General features: G+C 43.0%; 1 protein-coding gene across 1 annotated transcript in view; it reads left to right on the forward strand.

Annotated features, from left to right (window-relative positions):
• Positions 1 to 16,457, forward strand: part of pigu (phosphatidylinositol glycan anchor biosynthesis, class U) — a 32,706-nt gene extending 16,249 nt beyond the window's left edge. The window contains exons 5-12 of the mRNA XM_055652202.1: positions 2,609 to 2,718; positions 5,935 to 6,035; positions 6,875 to 6,972; positions 8,629 to 8,783; positions 11,133 to 11,276; positions 13,013 to 13,137; positions 13,246 to 13,388; positions 15,558 to 16,457. Coding sequence (XP_055508177.1) covers positions 2,609 to 2,718; positions 5,935 to 6,035; positions 6,875 to 6,972; positions 8,629 to 8,783; positions 11,133 to 11,276; positions 13,013 to 13,137; positions 13,246 to 13,388; positions 15,558 to 15,671 — 990 coding nt within the window. The 3' untranslated portion in view covers positions 15,672 to 16,457. The remainder of the gene's footprint in view (positions 1 to 2,608; positions 2,719 to 5,934; positions 6,036 to 6,874; positions 6,973 to 8,628; positions 8,784 to 11,132; positions 11,277 to 13,012; positions 13,138 to 13,245; positions 13,389 to 15,557) is intronic.
• The last annotated feature ends 3,462 nt before the right edge of the window (positions 16,458 to 19,919 follow it).

The raw sequence follows: 19,919 nt of genomic DNA on the forward strand, positions 1-19,919 counted from the left end.
AGGATGTGACTAGTAAAATGGATGAAGGAGAGCCAGTGGATGTAGTGTGTCTGGACTTTCAGAAAGCCTTTGATAAGGTCCCACACAGGAGATTAGTGGGCAAAATTAGAGCACATGGTATTGGGGGTGCAGTATTGACATGGATAGAGAATTGGTAGGCAGACAGGAAACAAAGAGTAGGAATAAACAGGTCCCTGTTAGAATGGCAGGCAGTGGCGAGTGGAGTGTCGCAAGGCTCGTTGCCAGGGCCGTAACTATTTACAATATATATTCATGATTTAGATGATAGAATTAAAAGTAACACTAGCAAATTTGCAGATGACACAAAGCTGGGTGGCAGTGTGAACTGCGAAGAGGATGCCAGGAGGTTGCAGGGTGACGGACAGGTTGAGTGAAAGGGCAGATGCATGGCAGATGCAGTATAATGTAGATAAATGTGAAGTTATCCACTTTGTAGGCAAGAACAAGGAGGCAGATTATTATCTCAATGGTGTCAGATTAGGAAAAAGGGAAGTGCAACGAGACCTGGGTGACCTTGTACACCAGTCACTGAAAGTAAACATGCAGATACAGAAAGCAGTGAAGACTAGCATGTTGGCCTTCATTGCGAAAGGATTTGAGTATAGGAATAAAGAGGTCCTTCTGCCGTTGTACAGGACCCTGGTTAGACCACGTCTGAAGTATTGTGTGCAGTTTTGCTTTCCTAATTTGAGGAAGGGCATCCTTGCTGTTGAGGGAGTGCAGCGTAGGTTCACTAGGTTAATGCCCCGGATGGCGGGACTGTCATATGAGGAAAGATTGGAAAGACTGGGCTTGTATTCACTGGAATTTAGGATGAGAAGGGATCTTGTAGGAACATATAAAATTATAAAAGGACTGGACAAGCTCGATGCAGGAAAACTGGTCCCAATGTTGGGGGAGTCCAGAACCAGGGGCCACAGTCTAAGAATAAAGGGGAGGCCATTTAAAATTGAGATTAGAAAAAACGTTTTCACCCAGAGAGGTGTGAACTTGTGGAATTCTCTGCCACAGGAGAGAGTAGAGGCCAATTCACTGGATGGATTTAAAAGAGAGTTAGATGGAACTCTTGGAGCTAGTGGAATCAAGGGGTATGGGGAGAAGGCAGGAAAGGGTTTCTGATTGTGGATGATCAGCCATGATCACAATGATTGGTGGTGCTGGCTCGAAGAGCTGAATGGCCTCCTCCTGCACCTATTTTCTATTTTTCTCCGTTCACAGGTGCTATCTGTAGGCAGTTTGTGCGTTCTCCCTGTGATCGTGTGGGTTTTTTCCAGGTGTTTTGGTTTCCTACCGCACACCTAGAAAGGTTAATTGGCTTCAGTAAAATTGTAAATTGTCCCGAGTGTGTAGGATAGTGTTAGTGTACGGGGTGAGCACTGGCCAGCGCAGACTCGGTGGGCCGAAGGGACTGTTTCCACATTGCATGTCTAAAGTCTGTGTGCAGGTCTTGTTAAACCTATACATTTTTTTGGGTTCAGGTGTTTAATATTTTTGTACGTGTGTTTGTAGTGGATAATGATGCCACAATCTGCAAACTAACAGGTTCTATTTTTAGTTTGTAACGTGCTGATTCAAGTAGGAGCATTTCCTGCCTTTAACAGGAGATGCTTATCCCTTACTCTGTGGGTGAGAATGATAACTGGGTAACAGGTACTGACTTTGTGAATCAGTGGTATTTACATAACCTCAGCCTCAAAGACAGTCCACATCAGTTAAAAAGATTTGAAAATGAAAAAAATCCAAGCCGCTGCTGGTTTAGGACATCAGCACCGCATTTGATTTTACAACAACATCATAAAACGACATCATATCTGCAATATGAATCAAAATCTTCAGATCAAGCAGAAACATATTGGGGAGGCACAGTGATAGAGTTGCTGCCTTACAGCGGCATAGATCCGGGTTCAATCCTGACTACGGGTGCTGTCTGTACGGAGTTTGAATTTTCTTCCCGTGACCGCGTGGCTTTTCTCCGGGTGCTCGGGTTTCCTCCTACACTACAAAGACGTGCAGGTTTGTAGCTTAATTGGCTTGGGTAAAATTGTAAATTGTCCCTAGTGTGTAGGATAGTGGCAGTGTACCGGGCGATCACTGGTCAGCATGGACTATGTGGGCCGAATGGCTGTATCTCTGGTCTAAAATCTAAAGCAGCAAAAAAATTGGGGAAGGAGAGGAGAAGTAAAAACCTATTATTCTAGGAGACACTCGGATTTGTGAAGGCAGTGCAGAAGCTGGTTTACACAAATTAGACACAGTTATGAAGCAACTCAGTGGGTCAGACAGCATCTCTGGAGAACATGGATAAGTGACGTTTTGGTTCGGGACCCTTCTTCACTGACAAAGGGACCTGACCCCAATCGTCACCAATCCATGTTCTCCAGAGAGTTGCTCCAGCAATTTGTATCACAATTATTATTGCTTTGTTTGAAGTGTCATAATATTTGATTGTCCCAGATGCAGCAAACCAGCGGCAAGATTGACTGATCACTGCGAGGGCGAATGCATTTCAAAGAAATTTAAATTGAATGACTAGAATTAAACTATAACTGTGACACTGAAGCTTTTTAATTTAATTTTTATTTCTCAGTTTAGAAAACAGCGGATTGCATTTGAATTCAAGAAATATGCTTGTGATGTCATCTCACTGGTCAGGACTCCGAAAGAAATGTATCATATTCCCCTTAAGGTAGCACTGTTGTAAGTAAGAAAGTATATTGGCATTATCAGTACTGTGATATCTATGTTTAAGAAGGAACTGCAGATGCTGGAGAATCGAAGGTTACACAAAAAATGTGGTTACACAATAACTGTGATATCTATGTTGATTTGTGGTCACTCAGATGGCCACTTGCCACTGGATGTGTAGCATGACACGGGTTAGGGTAGATTTGGGTTCTCATCCTGTTAACATTAGCATCCACCTTTGTACCAGCTGGTAAACCCTGGAAGTACCTGTGGTTAAAGTAAAGCACTTTGGAGTGATTACATTACACCTTTTAAAGTCTCAGGACACACCAGAGCACATTTCAGACAATGAAATACTTGGACGTTCAGTCATTTGTGCCACACAGAAAGCCTAGCAGCCAATGTCTGCACTTAATTTGGAGAATTGTGTTCAGTTTTGGTCACCCCGCTAAAGATGGAAAGACGTTGTTAAACTGGGAAGACTGCAGAGAAGGTTTATGAGGATGTAGGAGAGTTTGGGCAAGGGAGAACTTTATTACGGAGCGCAGGAGGATGAGGGATGATCATCTCGAGGTGTATAAGATCATGAGTACCCAGAGTAGGAGAACAAGAACCAGTGGACATAGGTTTAAGGTGAGAGGGAAAGATTGAATGTGAGAGGCAATGTTTTCACAAAGAGGGTGGTAGGTATATGGAATGAGCTGCCAGCGGTAGTTGAAGCAGGTACTGCTGAATACAGAGGTGTGGTCAACGACTTTGTTGAGTGGCGTGGGCTAAATTACCTGCAGCTCAACACCGACAAGACTACGGAGTTAATAGCGGACTTTAGGAGGAGAGGAACACCCCTATCCCCCGTCTCCATCAATGGTGTGCATGTGCAGTTTACCAGGGAGTACAAATACCTTGGACTGGTCCAGGAACGCTGACGCCCTGAACAAGAAGGGACTGAGCCGGCTGTACTTTTTGAGAAGGCTTCGCTCCTTGTACATCTGCAGTAAGATGCTGCAGATGTTCTACCCATCGGTGGTAGCCAGTGCCATCTTCATCTCTGTCCTGTTCTGGGGCAGCAGGGCGAAGGCCACAGACAATTATCTTTTTCCAAACTAACTCCGGTATCTTTTTTTAAATTTTAGTTGAAAGTAGGTCAGAGCGGTGAGCCGTTGATAAATGGTGCAATTAGTCATTTATAATTAACATAGTTTAACTCTGGTGTAGAGCTGCACGATACCAGATTATTGTAATACTATATTAATCATGAACTTGTCATTTGCACTCCTTTAAAAAAAAAAAAATGCTTAACCTACTTAATATAACTATTACTGGACTTGGTCAATAGGCATCGACTCATATGGTGAATACAAATAATTATTTAATGTATCCACCTACACTCATATTTGGCTGGTGTTTTATATAACCATTTAAATAACAAAATTAAATGAGTAAGGAAGTTAGCCGGTTACGTTTAAGTGATTCCACATATATGCCAGAGACCCGGGTTTAATCCTGACCAAGGGTGCTGTCTGTATGGTGTTAAGCCCAGTTTTCGCTGATTGGATAACATGCCACAAAAAAGCTTTTCACTGTACCTCGGTACATGTGACAAACTAAACTAAACTAGGGCGGCACAATGGCAGTTGCTGCTTCAGCACCAGAGGCCCGGATTCAATCCTGACTATGAGTGCTGTCTACATGAAGTTTGCACATTCCCCTGTGCCCGTGTGGGTTTTTCTCCAGGTGCTCCGGTTTCCACCCACCCTCCAAAGATGTCCAGATTTACAGTTAATTGGCTTCTGTAAATTGTCCCTTTACAATTGTAAAGTGTGTCGGATAAAACTGGTGTATGGATGATCGTTGGTCGGCGCGGACTCGGTGGGCCGAAGGGCATGTTTCCACGCTGTTTCTCTAAAGTAACCCGAAACAAATCACGAAAGCATTAAGTGAATGCCTGCTTTGGTAGACTAAGAACCCTGGCATCAAGAGTCAAAAAAGCAAACTGCTGGAGGAACCCAGCAAATCAGGCAGCATCTGTGGAGGGACATGGACAAAGCATGTTTCATGTCAGGACATCTTCCTAACCCAAAACATCATCATAAATCTATTTCCCTCCACAGATAATGTCTAATCTACTGTGTTCCTACTGCAGTTTGTATTTATACACTGACAGGCATGAAACTATGTGTACACTGACAGTACATGAAACTATGCATTCATTAAAGAATGAATGCATAGTTTGTAGGCTATATATAGTTATCAATTAAAATGTGATTCTAGCTACAGCTATCAAGAGAATTTAAATATACTTAGTAGATCAAAGGATAAGGCTTAGAATGATAGCAGCAAACCTGAAATTTCAGAATTCAGCACAGCATAGTGAAAAGCATTAAAATACATTGTAGAGCTAAAAGTCAAGTGTATAATTGTCTTATACAGACACATCGGGCTTTACTCTCTTGTTTTTAGAATAACGCGCTGGTGTAGTTACCACAGAAGTTTAATTTACCTATTTTCGGAATAATGCACTCAAACTTATGTCTGGCAAACGCATACATCAGCTTTCAGTTATCTAGTAAGTTTAGTTTTGCTTATCAGAAAGCAAACTCGAGTCAAGTCAAGTTTATTCGTCACATACACATACGAGATGTGCAGTGAAATGAAAAGTGGCAATGCTCGCGGACATTGTGCAAAAAGACAAACAAACAAACAAACAAACAAACTACAAACAGAATGTAACAGAATCACATATTCTTTTTCATATTAAATATTGTGGGCGGAAGGAAAAAGGGGAAAAAAACAGCAATTAATTAAAAAAAAAAAAAAGCAGTAGAGTGGTACAGTAAAGTTAGTCCCTGGTGAGATAGGAGTTTACAGTCCTTATGGCCTCTGGGAAGAAGCTTCTTCTCAACCTCTCCGTTCTCACTGCATGGCAACGGAGGCGTTTGCCTGACCGTAGCAGCTGGAACAGTCCGTTGCAGGGGTGGAAGGGTCTCCCATGATTTTATTGGCTCTGGAGTTGCCTGCAGCTATTTGGTGATATGTTTAAATGTATCTGCCTTGGGTATAATTTTTCCAATTACGGAGCATAAACGGGCAATTTTCCTAGATTTATGCTCTTGACGGATAGCATCATGCGTTTCAGGTACAGATGGAAGAGAAAGATTTATAATGTTGTATGATGTGATTTACCTCATTTATTACCTCATGTAAAAGCAATTTTCTGTTCTGTTCCAGCTATCTCCTGAACCCATACACTGTGCTCACCTGTGTGGCTAAGTCGACTTGTGCTATCAACAATGCCATTATTTCCATTTTTATTTTAGCCACTGTGAAAGGTGAGTATTTCTTATTTCTTTGACAAATGTGCAATACGTTCTATCAATTTTGTGTGCCAAGCCTGTCCTTGGCAGTCTGTAATCATTAGTTGTGGTTTTATTCATTATTCTAGAACACTGAGGTCACTTAAAATTTCAATAATTTGAAGCAAGGAGAGAATTAGAACAAAACAAATTTTTCTTGGGCGGCACAGATACGCAGTCTGTAGAGCTGCTGCCTCACAGCGCCAGAGACTCGGGTTCGATCCACACCTCGAGTGCTATGTCTGTGACCACATGGGTTTCCTAAGGGTGCTCGAGTTTCCTCCCACATCCCAAAGACGTGCAGGTTTGTAGGTCAAACGGCCTCTGTAAATTGCCACTGGTGTGTAGGTAGATAAGTGGAATAACGTAGATCTAGTGTGAATGGGTGACCGATAGTTGGCGTGGATTCGCTGCTACCACTTGCCTTTCAAGCTCACAAGACACAAATGTTCATTTAGCTGAGCTGAAAAATCACCCAGTAACCAAGGAACTGCGAGCTTTGGAAGGGAAATGGAAAAATTATAATGGGAAATATAAATCCAATTTAATATTTTGATTTAAAAGTCTAAATTTGCTAAAGAGGGAAATTAAACACAAATCTGAAACAAGAATGGAAAATGCTGCATTACAAATTTGTTAGTAATTTTGAAGGGTCTATTTTCAGTGAACCTTTCAGTCAATCCTTTGAAAACGTGTCCTCAATATATTGACTTTTGTCATTGCATGTAATGTATTGCTCAATACGGCAGCATTTTAAAGTTGACTGCAGCTTTTAATTGTCTCTTGACTTGAACTGACTTGTTTTCTGTTTTCAGGAAGTGCCTTTATTAGTGCAATATTCTTGGCCTTGGCTGCATACCAATCTCTATATCCTGTTGCATTGTTTGCCCCAGCAGTGCTGTACCTTGCACAGGTGATTTATTCTTAATGGTAGCATCATGTTATTGCTGACAGGTTTTCAGTGTGGACAATTCCGTTCCTAAAGGATGGCAAATAACCCATCCCCGAGGTCATGGTGGTTGACCTATCAATGCAATGTGATCTGTACATGCAGATGAGAGCTCGGTCAAGTCCAATATCTCAGCTTTGCTGCATTGCAAAAGAGAGAAATGAACTTAACTGTGTGTCTACTCACCGATCAAATTGCTTGTCAGCACACCAAGTCTCCAGGAATGGCCCCTTGTACAATGTTTTTGGGGGACATTCGTTGAACCATGTATCCATGCACTAAAGGTCTTCTAGGTTTAATGCACTTGATTTTCAAATAGCTGACATGAGTTGAGCAGACAATTGAATTTAAAGGGGAATGCCATAGTGGGAGTTTAAAATCTGTTATTATGGTACATTATTAAATAATTAAAAAAAGAAAATTAAATCTGTGTGTTGAGGTACTGAAGTTATGCATGATAAGAATATCTCGGGTGAAAAACAAATTGCTGGAGGAACTTAGTGGGTAGACAGCATCTGAAAAAGGGTTTGAAATGTCATTATCCATTTCCATCCATGGATGTTGCCTGACCCGCTGAATTTTAGCAATTTATTTTTTGTTGTCGATTCCAACATCTTCAGTAGATCTAGGGATTGATTTAAGTTAGCTAGTTTTGTCAAAAAGTATGAATGTGCAAAGGATGTATGTGATGTAATTGTCTCCTTGATTTGGGACAAGCAGTCAGAGGTTCTATTCCAGATGATATTCTGTACTCCTGCTGGAAAGTGCATATATCTGAGGATTAGCTGGGCATAACGTGGATCAGGCTGGGACATGATAGTTTCTGTTCCACCTGCCATTGATTCCTCTGGTCACAATAATTTGCTGAGGTCTGCTGACATCAAGAACCCGCAAGGTTTCCTTATGAGCATCAATTACTTTGGGAAGCTACAGTTTCTGAATCTGTGGAGCTATAGAATTTTATACACGGAAACAGGCCCTTCAGCCCAACTTGTCCATGCCGACCAAGATGCCCCATCTACACTAGCCCCACCTGCCTTTGTTTGGCCCATATCCCTCTAAACATTTCCTATCCATATACCTGTCCAAATGTCTTTCAATGGTTTCAACTACCTCCTCCAGAAGCTTATTCTGTATACCCACCCCCTCTGTGTGATAAGCCTTTTAAGAGACATTTTTAAATGCATCTTTTGACTAAAACCTCAATGACTTTGAAAATACTTGCTAGAAAACAGGTTGGTGCTGCCTTACTGATTGTGTATTGTGTCACTGAGTTCCAAAATGTAGATGGTTTAGGAAAATCGCATGCAGTGGTTCCTTGCAAGATATATTTAGTAAAGTCCATCTTAAGGATGTAACCATCATTCTCGTATTATTAGCTAATGCAAGATCCAAGGTTGAAGTTGAGGCATGTCCCGAGTGAATTAAAGGGAGGTTATTCTTTCTCTAACTGCTGCACCTCGGTCAGAGGAGCTCCAAGCAAACAGCAGCACTTAAGCTAAATACCCATCACTGTGAGCGAAAGCAATATTTTTAAAGGTTGAGGAAAAAAAGAGTGATTAAGAATCATTTGAAATGCATCAAAATGTACATATTGATCATCTTTTCCTCTTCCTACAGAAACACCATCTAACGGTGAGCCTCCACAGTACTGCTTTCCTGCTCTATTTGGTCAAATATGCAGTCATGTTTATCGGCTGTTTGCTCATCAGCTTATGCTTGTCGTTTTTCTTGCTGAGTTCGTGGACTTTCATCCCCTCAACATATGGCTTCATGTGAGTTTTTCTTGCAAAAAAAAAATATTCTGAAACTAAATGTCAGCTAAAGTTCAATTTCTGAAATAATGAGTTGCTATCCAAGGTTTTTTTAAGCTTTCGTTTAATGCGGCACAGAGGCGCAGCTGGTAGTGCTGCTGCCTCACAGCGCCAGAGACCCAGCTTTCGATCCAGACCTCGGGTGCTGTCTGTGTGGTGTTTGCACGTTGACCACGCGGGTTGCCTCCGGGTGCTCCGGTTTCCTCCCACATTCCAAAGATGTGCCGGTTTGCAGGTTAATTAGATTCTGTTAAATTGTCTCTGGTGTGTAGTGAATGGAGGTGATAGAGGGATAACACAGAGCTGGTGTGATGGACTCAGTGGGCTGAAGGGCCTGTTTCTGTACTATACCTCCAAACTAAACTAAATTAAAAGGAGGGTGGTGTGCGGTAATAGCTACCATCCAAACTTGAAAGCCAATGGGACATTTAATTCTAGATGAATACCTCTGATATAAATCATAAAACTAGTGGCCAAGAACTTTTATAATTAATTTACCTGTGCAGAGATAATGGGAACAAAGTGAACTTTCTAAAATAGGCCCACCCTACACCCCAGGCAAAAAAACAGAAATTCTCTTACTTGAAGTGTCTTACCCTCACGTTTATAACTGCTCCATCATAGTTACGCCTGCACTACAAATGCCAGGGGTACCATGTCAATCTACCGATATCCTTACCTGAGCCAAGATACAGGCTGTCACTTTTTTCGTTAGACATCCAGAAGCCTTTCCGCCCTCCCTTTCATTAATCGCACTTAAAAGCAGATGAGTTGGGTCTTATATTTAATTTAGTTTAGAGATGCAGCACAGAAACAGGCCCCTCGGCCCACCAAGTCCGCGATGGCCAGCGATCCTCACATACTAACACTATCCTACACACACTAGGGACAACTTACTATTTAACCAAAGCCATTTAACCAACAAACCTGTTCGTCTTTGGAGTGTGGGAGAAAACCCAGGCAGATCATGGTGAGAACGTACAAACTTTGTACAGACAGCACCCGTAGTCAAGATCGAACCCGGGTCTGTGGCACTGCAATGGGCCTGTCCCAATTAGCCGATTTTTCAGGCGCCTGTCGGCGACTCTCAAGTTGTAGCAGATCGCTGAAAAACCGGCGACTGGAACGGCGACTGTCAGAGTGGGACACACACACACGCCACACGCGCGCACACACACACAGACACAGACACCTTCCTTCACCAGCCAGTTGTGCATGCGGGGGATAAGGCTCACTTAAGTTCTTTAAAAGCAGGAGGGAGACTGGGTGGGAAAAAGGAGTGGAGACAACTTTTAAGAAGCCAAAGATACACGGCAGTGAAGCTCGGCGGACATTAACATTACCGGTCGGTTATCCTTGGTTCTGAAAACTACTCTTTACATTTTTTTTCCCAATCATCTGATGACATTCACCGGTCAGCCGGAGAACTTACGACCTCCTACGACCTCCAGGCAACCCACTTCCACTGCACGAGAATTCGCGCTACTTTCCATGGTGACTTCATTCTGGGCGGTGCTAATTTTTCAACATGTCAGCGCCAACCAGAATGAAGCCGCGACTAGTTCCAAGAATGCGGGAACTACTCACGACCATGAAGGCGACTCCCCGGCAACCACCCGTGAACATGTGGCGACCGCATAGTCTCCTGTAGTCGCCTAAAAAGTTGCCTTAAGTGGGACAGGCCCATAAGGCAGCAACTCTACCACTGGGCCACTGTGCTGTTGCACCTGTCACAAGTTACAATGCAAAAAAAATTAATCCTGCAAACTTTCTATTTTATCTGGTTCTAGTTCCAAAAAAATGGTCTGGGCATTTGTGGAAGTTTCCAGTCTTTGTTTTAAAAATGATTTTGATTTTAAGCACAGTTTCGGCAAACTGCTTAACACGTTGCAGCTAAAAGAAGCTGCGGAGGAATGAACCCTTGTGCCTCATGGGTTAGGACGAGCAGGATGCTTCTTCCATATGCTCTCTGAGTAGCACATTTGCACGGCAGGTAGCTCTGCTGCCTCACAGCACCACCAATCTGGGCTTGATCCTGACCTCTGGTGCTGTCCGTGTAGCGTGTCAATATCCTCCCTGTGACCACGTGGTTTCCCACATCCCAAAAAGCATGCTGGTTGAGAGGTGAAATGCTGTCCATAGGTTTTCCCCAGTGTAGGTATCAGGTTGGAGAGTCTGGATGAATGAAGCAGGTGAGAGAGAACAAGTCATTGGGGAAGTTAGTGGTTGTCAATTGTCGTTATGGGCTCAGTGGGCCGAAGGGTCTGTTTCCATGCTCCATGTCTAAACTAAATCTTCTGTTTCTTCTAGCCTTTCTGTTCCAGATCTTACACCAAACATTGGATTATTTTGGTACTTCTTTGCTGAGATGTTTGAACATTTTCGCTTGTTTTTTGTGTGTGTATTTCAAATCAACGTATTCTTCTATACTCTTCCATTAGCCGTGAAATTAAGGTAAGATTTCCTTTATTACTATTTAAAATGCTAACTCCACAAATTTGCTGGTAATATTCAGCAAGGCAGGCAACATCTTAGTTTAGTTTAAATCCGGATAGAATTATGAGAGTGCACTTCAATCTGGCGCCCAGGGCGATCTCGACCTCATCGCGATCTCCCAGGTTGATCAGTGTGTCTAATTTGCCTCCTGCGGCCGGGGTTCTGGAAGTCCGGCCCGGCCGGCCAGAGCAGGCAGATCCGTCCCCATAGCACACTTCCAAGGCTGACTTTGCGAGCCGGTACCTCTGCCTAAGCGGGCTGTTCCGGTACCGCTGGACTCCTCTCGGAGGCCATGACCTCAGTCGGCAAAATTGATAATCCAGAAAGGCTCTGGAACCAAGGATGCCAGAAATTCGGTGGTGGACCTGTACAACAATTGGCACTGTTAACATTTTAGCAGCCACTTTGTGCACAGCACATTTCATGAAATGCAGTGATGCGCGTGTGTTCTGCCTTGCTTGTAGACTTGCAAGTGTCGTCCCCCTTCAAGTACATTTCAACAGTAACAACACTTCAAAAGCACCTGCACGACCATAATATACTTTAGAGTATCCTACAATTATGTAAAACCTTAAAATCTGGTCCACATTTTTTCCATCCACTTACCCTGAAAATCTGATTCGGTGAGTGTGAAATTAGGAAGCATTCTAGAATATTAACAGTGGCATTTAATATAATAACATCTCTTGTGTTTTAATTATCACGAATGGATCCATTGACATGCTTCTTAACCTCTACTTTTAATTTGTTCTATTGATGGAAAGGATAACAATAAGGAAAACAAGAACAGCCCACTCAAACACTTCTAAGTGTATGTGTACGGTATTAAATTATGGTCAGATTATGTTTCTGCTGTGACTGAAATTAAATCAACACAAACCTGGTGCTAATCCTGACGTCATAGAGCGTGGCAACAGGCCCTTCGGCCCAACTTGCCTACGCCGACCAACATGCCTCATCTACACTAGTCCCACCCACCGCCGACACTTGGCACATATATCCCTCTAAACATACCCTATCCAGGTCTTTCAACATTGATAAGGCTGGACAGATCACAGACAAACTAACATAAAATTGGGTATAAGACATTCTCTTTAAATGTAATTAAATGATTTTTCATATTTCAGCTGCATCACTCAAATGCAAGTTTATTTGCAAGATTATGTTTAGATTTATTACCAGATTAGTAAAGCATCACATCAATTGCTGGGAAGCTAACGTTATAAATTGACTACAACGTGTGGCTTATAACTCTGGTTATTTAGTTACTTTTGTTTAATGTCACATGTACCCAGGTACAGTGAGAAGCTTTTGTTGTGTGCTAACCAGTCGGCAGAAAGACAATACACGATTACAAACGAGCCATTCACAGAGTACAGATACATGATAAAGGGAACAACGTGAATTACATTTAGTGCAAGGTAAAGTCCGATCAAAGATAGTCCGAGGGTTTCTATTGTGGTAGATAGCAGCTCAGGACTGCTCTCAAGTTGTTGGTAAGATGATTCAGTTGCCAGATAACAGCTGGGAAGAAACTCCCTGAATCTGGAGGTGTGTGTTTTCATATTCTATACCTTATATGCAGTGTTTGAATTGCTCGTTTGAAAGATATGGAAACGGGCCCTTTGGCCCACTGGGTACATGCTGAACAATGCTCAGATGCTCACACAAAGGCTCCTTTATACCTTTTGCAGAGACCACCCCATGTTCTTCATGTTCGTTCAGCTTGCAATCATTGCGATTTTTAAGTCTTACCCTACGGTGGGTGATGTGGCGTTGTACATGGCCTTCCTACCCATGTGGAACCACCTTTACCGATGTAAGTACTAACTGACTCACTCATTGGATCGGGTTCCTTGCTGCATTTTAAAAACTAAGCTAAACTAAACAAAAATTAAAAAGCTAAAGAGAACTCTGTGTTTTTCAGTCCTGCGGAACATCTTTGTGGTATCGTGCATGTTGATCTCTTCGTCAGTGTTGTTCCCAATTTTATGGCATCTGTGGATCTATTCTGGGAGTGCAAATTCCAACTTCTACTATGCCATTACCTTGGTATTCAACGTTGGCCAGGTAAGAGTACAGGCCCCGCGTTATGCCCATGGATGTAACGGAAATCCTCCCTCACAGAATTCACAAGTCACTTACCAAAGGTTTGGGATGCAGAACAATATTTGCATTCACGGAATTTATATAGGCAGAAAATAGATTTATTTTTTAAAGGCCAAAATGTTACTTTTTTTCTTCAGTTCGTGTTTCTTAGTTTAGTTTAGCTTTATTATCATGTGTACCAAAGTACAGCAAAAATCTTTCTTGTTAAGTGCTATCCAGTCAAAGAAAAGACTATATATGAATGCAGTCAAGCCAGGATCAAGGGTACAATGTTTACTGCAAGATAGAGTCAACACACTCCGATTAAAGATAGTTTGAAGGTTTCGAGTGAGGTAGATGGGAGGTCAGGACCACTCTAACTGGTGATAGGATGGTTTGGTTGCTTGATAACTGGTACAGATGACATGGCAGACAAATGCTGGAGAAACTCAGCGGGTGGGGCAGCATCTATGGAGCGAAGGAAATAGGCAACGTTTCGGATCAAAACCCTTCTTCTTTGTCCGAAGAAGGGTTTCGCCCCAAAACGTTGCCTATTTCCTTCGCTCCATAGATGCTGCCTCACCTGCTGGGTTTCTCCAACATTTTTGTCTACCTTTGATTTTCCAGCATCTGCAGTTCCTTCTCAAACAGATGACATGGCTTTTGGTCACAGAAAATCGCATTGTCGGCTGTTTTAAGGAACACACCCACCGTGTCTCCCCTCCCCTGTATAGTGGGGGTTGTCCTTAATTATTAAATGTGTACTATTTGCACTGATGTGTGAATGGGTTTGCCTGTGTAGATTGGCGAATGATTGTCCACATCTTTGCCCTCATGTAAGATGGCATTTCAAGAAGGGTGTAGGAAGGAACTGCAAATGCTTGTTTACACCGAATAGACACAAATGCTGGAGTAACTCGGCGGGTCAGGCAGCATCTCCAGAGAACATGGATAGGTGACGTTTTTGGTCTGCAAGTCAGGGAAGAGGGAAACTAGAGGTGTAAAAATGTACAAAGAACAAATGAGTGAAAGGAATGAAAAGAACAAATCAAAGCGGGCAACGATAATCAAGGAATGCTGGAGCCCACAATGGTCCACTGTTGGCTGTGGAGAAGGTGAGAGCAAGTGGAAACGAAGAGTAAAACTAAGCGGGACGGTACTTGACATCTGTGCCGGGCAATGGCCGTCCAACCTGCGTCCGATGGATGCAACTGCATGCGTTGAGATCAAAAAGTGCTGGAGTAAGCAGCATCTCTTAAGGACATGGATAGGCAAAGGTTCAGGTCAGGCCCCTAACTCCGTGGTGTTTTTAACAGTTTTTAATTTTATACCGAATAGATCTCTAAATCGTGCCTGTCATTAGTAATGCATAATGTTGATTTCCTGTATATATTGATATAGATGATTGTCAAAAACCTCTATGTGTACATGGGTCCTTTTTGTTTTAGGCATAGCATTAATTAGTTTAGAGATGCAGCCTTCAGCCCATCAAGTCCACACCAACCATCAATCACCTGTTTTCATCAGTTCTAAGTTATCCCACTTTTGCATCCACTCCCGACACACACACTGGGCAATTTACCGAGGGCTAATTAGCCTGCAAACCCTCACGCCTAGCGGATGTGAGAGGAAACGGGAACACCTGGAGGAAACCCATTTGTGTCTCGGGGAGAAAATGCAAACTTCTTACAGACAGCACCCAAGGTGAGGATCAACCCCGGGTCTCTGGCGCTGTAAGGCAGCAGCTCTACCAGCTTTGCCACCGTGCTCCCCTGGATGTTAGTTTATGGAACAATACAGCACAGGAACAGGCCTTTCGGCCCATAATGCCTGTGCTGATCATTGTGCCAAGGTAAACTCATCTCATCTGCCTGCACATGATCCATGTCCCCTCCATTCCCTGCCTAGCCACATGCCTATTTAAACACATCTTAAACACCACTATCGTATCTGCCTCCACCACCACCCCTGGCAACACGTTCAAGGCATGTGAAAAGAAAAATTGTCCCACATATCTGGAATAGTTCAGTCGAACACACGAATTAAGAGTATCACTTTACACGCATTTTTATAAACTCGCTACAAGATAGTTTGAGTCATTGTTATTTAACACTGATGTGATGACTGGCTGTGTCTCGTGTTCCTCCACAGATTCTGTTGGTTTCTGATTATTTCTACGCCTTCATCCGGAGAGAGTATCATCTCATCGTGGGACTTCATTTAAAATCGAAGGATGGGAAAGAAGCACACATTGTTCTTAGATAAGGGACAACTTGCACCAAAGTTAAAATCCCTGATATTATTTTGTATTGGGAAGATACTGTTGCTGAGGACATCGTTAACTGATGTCCCTTTACTCTCATCGCGGTACAGCTATGGATTGCTGGACTCAATCACTCAAATGTATTTGTTTTTACGGAGCTCGAAACAGAAAGAAAAGTTCAAATTGCTGTCAACGAGAAGTGTTATAGGAATTTTTTTTTAAGTTGGTCCTTTAGTTTTATTTTCTACTTTCTAAACAACAAGAGTCATTGCACTGGAACAAAACCAGCCTGAGAATTCAGATGCTTCAGGCTCCGTGTTCACGTTTATACAAGTTCCCCCTCTGTAATAACTAATGGTGGGTGCCTACAATACACGGGCACCTGTGGAATGCAAACGGATTTCATTTTCTCAGGTGCTTTCTGGTCTGAGCCACCCGGCTGTAATTTCTGACCCTGGTACTAAGGGGTTCAAGCGTGCTGGTCTTAAAGGCTAAACGATATCCAGGTCAGACTGACGGCTGTCTATTCTAGATGGGTTGATGTAGTGTGTGTCAGCTGTTCGGCTAAATTGGGAAACTTGACCACATTTCTAAGAAGTGGAGTTGGTCCTGCTGTAAAAATACATGGGAGTGTGTGTGTGTGTGTGTGATCTTTGGGCTAAAATATTATTGTCAATCATTAACAATGTAGAAAACATCCTTTTTCTTCTAATCTTCTGTTATAACACTCTGTGTTAAATGATTGTAAGATACTGTTGATAAAGCAAATCCAAGCCTCTGGCAGCTGACATTTTTGGTTTACATTATTATCCCATGTAATGGAATATTCTACCTGAAGTTTAACAGCACACGTCATTCTACTGAGCGAAATTCTGCAGCTACAGGGCGACACAGTGGCGCAGCGGTAGAGTTGCTACTTTACAGCGCCAGGGACCCGGGTTTGATTCTGATTACGGGTGCTGTATGTATGGAGTTTGTACACCGTTTGCCCTGTGACCACGTGTGTTTTCACCACATGCTCCAGTTTCCGCCGACAATCCAAAGACAAACAGGTTTGTAGGTTAATTGAATTCGGTAAAAATTGTAAATTGTCCCTACTGTGTAAGGCTAGTGCTAATGTACGGGGTGATCGCTGGTTGGTGTGGACTTGGAAGGCCAAAGGGCCTGTTCTGTGCTGCATCTGTAAACGAAACCAAACTAAGTTCCATTCAGGCCAGGAGTGTGGTTTAGTGGCATTTGTTTGCTCAAATGTAAAAGCTCTTATACACCTGGTGCCATTAGCAGCTGAGGGAATAAACATAAAATGCTGGAAACACTCAGCTTCCGTAGTTAATGTTTCAGGTCAAGGATTTGCAACGTCTGAAGAATTGTGCGTTCACATTGAGGTATCCAGCCAAGTCTCCTCAGCAGGTCACGATAGTTAGATTGCTCTCGGCAAGTTTGCTTATTCAGACGTCAGCAGTGAACCCAGCTAAATCCTGTACTGGATTGAAATGATTCGGGATGTAGAAACAAGGAACTGCAGAAGCTGGTTTGCCAAGGAAAGATTAAGTGCTGGAGTAACTCAGCAGGTCAGATAGCTTCTCTGGAGAACATGGATAAGTGATGTTTTGGGTCAGCACCCTTCTTCCTTCAACAAATATTATTTCTGTAGTCTGAAGAAGGGTCCTGACCCATAACGTCACCTATCCATGTTCTCCAGAGATGCTGCCTGGCCTGCTGAGTTGCTCCAGCACTTAGTATCTTCTTTTGTAAACCAGCATCTGCAGTTCCTTGTTTCTAAATATTCTTTTTTATCAATTTCTATATTCAAATGAGAAACCATTTAATGAAGGTGGTGACTTGGGAACAGTGATTTATGTTTGTCATAGACATACAGAACAGAATTAGACAATGTGTAGATTCCCATCTAAGCTAGTCCCACCCACTTGCATTTTTCCTATCCACGCCCAAATGTCTTTTAAATGTTATTATCGTACCTGCCTCAACTGCATCATTTCACATGCCCACCAACCTCTGAGTGAAAAGGTTGCCTCTCGAAGAACCTTTGTCAGTGCCGACAAAATGAGAAAACAAATGTGTTTTTAGTTGTAGAGGTGTTGGGCAAGGGATGGATAGGACAAAGGGAATATCTGAGTCACTAAGCACAGAAACAGGCTCTTCAGTTCAACTCGTCCCTGGCATCCAAGATGCCCCTCCTATTTGCCTGCATTTGGTCCATATTCTAAGCTTTCCTATTCATGTACCTACCCAAATTGATAGAACTTTGTATTCATTAATCTCTCCAAATGGTTTGGAGATTGGTTGGCTTCTTATCTTGCACAAATAAGTTGGTTGTGCTTGTCCTAGCCCTTGGACATCACCACAAAACATCCTCGCGGCAGTCCCAGGTTCCACCAGCTTCAGCTGATTCATCAATAGGGAGGTTTCACGGCAGTCAGGTCACGACCCATGACCCGTAATGTTGCTAGGCTACTCCAAATGGGGATTACACGCGATGAACTGCAAGTAGGCACTTACCATTGTTTCCAGCGTAGCGGGCCCGTTAAAACCCGCTGAAATTGTCAATTTTTGCACTGTAAATAATTATGGAAATCGGGATAAGCGTGTAAGACATTTAGCCTACTTCAGAATTCCAAATGTGAGGAGAAATGACGGTAGATAGAAGCGAGAGCTGAAGGGACAACAACAGCCAGAGTGCTTGGCGAACATTGGCCGTTTGCTCACTGCATTTCATCAACTAAGGCATTATTTGTGTTTTTTTCTTGATTCCTTTGGCGTCTAAAAGGTTTCAGAAGTGATAAATCTGGCTGTAATTTTTTTTAAATCGCCCATGATTCCCAAGTGGGTTTTTACATACAAAATGAAAACGCTTCTGAAGAAAAATTTACAGCCAGATTTATCACTTCTGAGAATTTTTAGATACCAAAGGAATCAAGAAAAAACACAAATAATGCCTTACTGTTGATGAAATGCAGTGAGCAAACACGATAATCCCCAATATTTTCAATGTTTACCAAACACTTTAACTGCTGTAGTCCCTTCAGTTCTCGCTTCTCTATACCTTCATTTCGCTTCACGTTTGGGATTCTAAAGTTGGGTACATGTCTCTCACACTTACTCCGACTCCCACAATTTTTTTCAGCGCAAAAATTCAACATTTTGGCGGTTTTTAACAGGTAGGAAAGTACGAGTTTCTAGCATTGATAACATATAGGGTGATTTCACCAAATGTCAAATGAGCGTAGATCCCCCCTCACGTGACCGAAAATTTTAACTGGAGGACATATCTCGTTTTATCGCGTTTGCTCGCTGAATTTCATCAAAAGTAAGTTAATAATGCCTTACTTTTGATGAAATTCAGTGAGCAAACGCGATAATTCCCGATATTTTGGATCTTTAAATCTCCACGTCTGCTGTTCACTTCCGCTGTTTTTCCACCTTCAGTTCCCTCTTGTAATTACCTTACTTTCTATGGTCACGTGAGGGGGGTATCTACGCTCATTACTTTCTATCTTTTTTTTTGCCTGAAAAGCAATTAGGTCGCTGTGCTTCACGGTCACCCCGACTAGCACAGAAAATTTCAGCTCAAAAATCGTCCGTTTTCCATGTTTTTAACGGGTGGGAAAGTGCGTGTTTCCCCATTCACTAACATGTACCGATGTGACATATGTCCTCCAGTTAAAATGTTCGGTCACGTGAGGGGGGGATCTACGCTCATTTGACATTTGGTGAAATCACCCTATACCCGAAGTGATGGATGTCTTCCAGTTGGATTTAGCGGCTCCGTGCGTCGAGCCCTTTGACCCAGTGACCTTTCGTGCAACCCCCCTATAGCCTTCTTTCCATCTTAAGTAGGAATGTTGGCTAATAATCGTGTAATATCCCATTGCGTTCACATTGCCCCCAGCCGGATGCAACAAGACCTGCGGGCCCAGAGCCTGGAGAGGAGGGAGCCGGCGACGTCGGGCGCAAGGAGCAAGGGCCGGTAGGAGAGTGAACCGGGGTCTTGCCTTGCGCATCTTCAAGGCCAGCGGCGACAAGTGACCCAGGGCACGGAGGTGGCGAGGTGAGGAGGGAGATGTCGGTTTGCGGGACGATCCGGACGGAGGCGTCGAGTGGAGGCCCTGCAGCAGCCTGGGGCTCGCCTAGATCGGGCACTGCTCCAGGAGACCGAGCACGCGGACCGGATGACTTTGAAAATGGTGTTGAAACCTGGCGACTATTGCCTGCGGTCTCAGTGGACTATT

This window comes from Leucoraja erinacea, chromosome 21 (genome assembly GCF_028641065.1).
Source record: "Leucoraja erinacea ecotype New England chromosome 21, Leri_hhj_1, whole genome shotgun sequence".
Taxonomy (NCBI): domain Eukaryota; kingdom Metazoa; phylum Chordata; class Chondrichthyes; order Rajiformes; family Rajidae; genus Leucoraja; species Leucoraja erinaceus.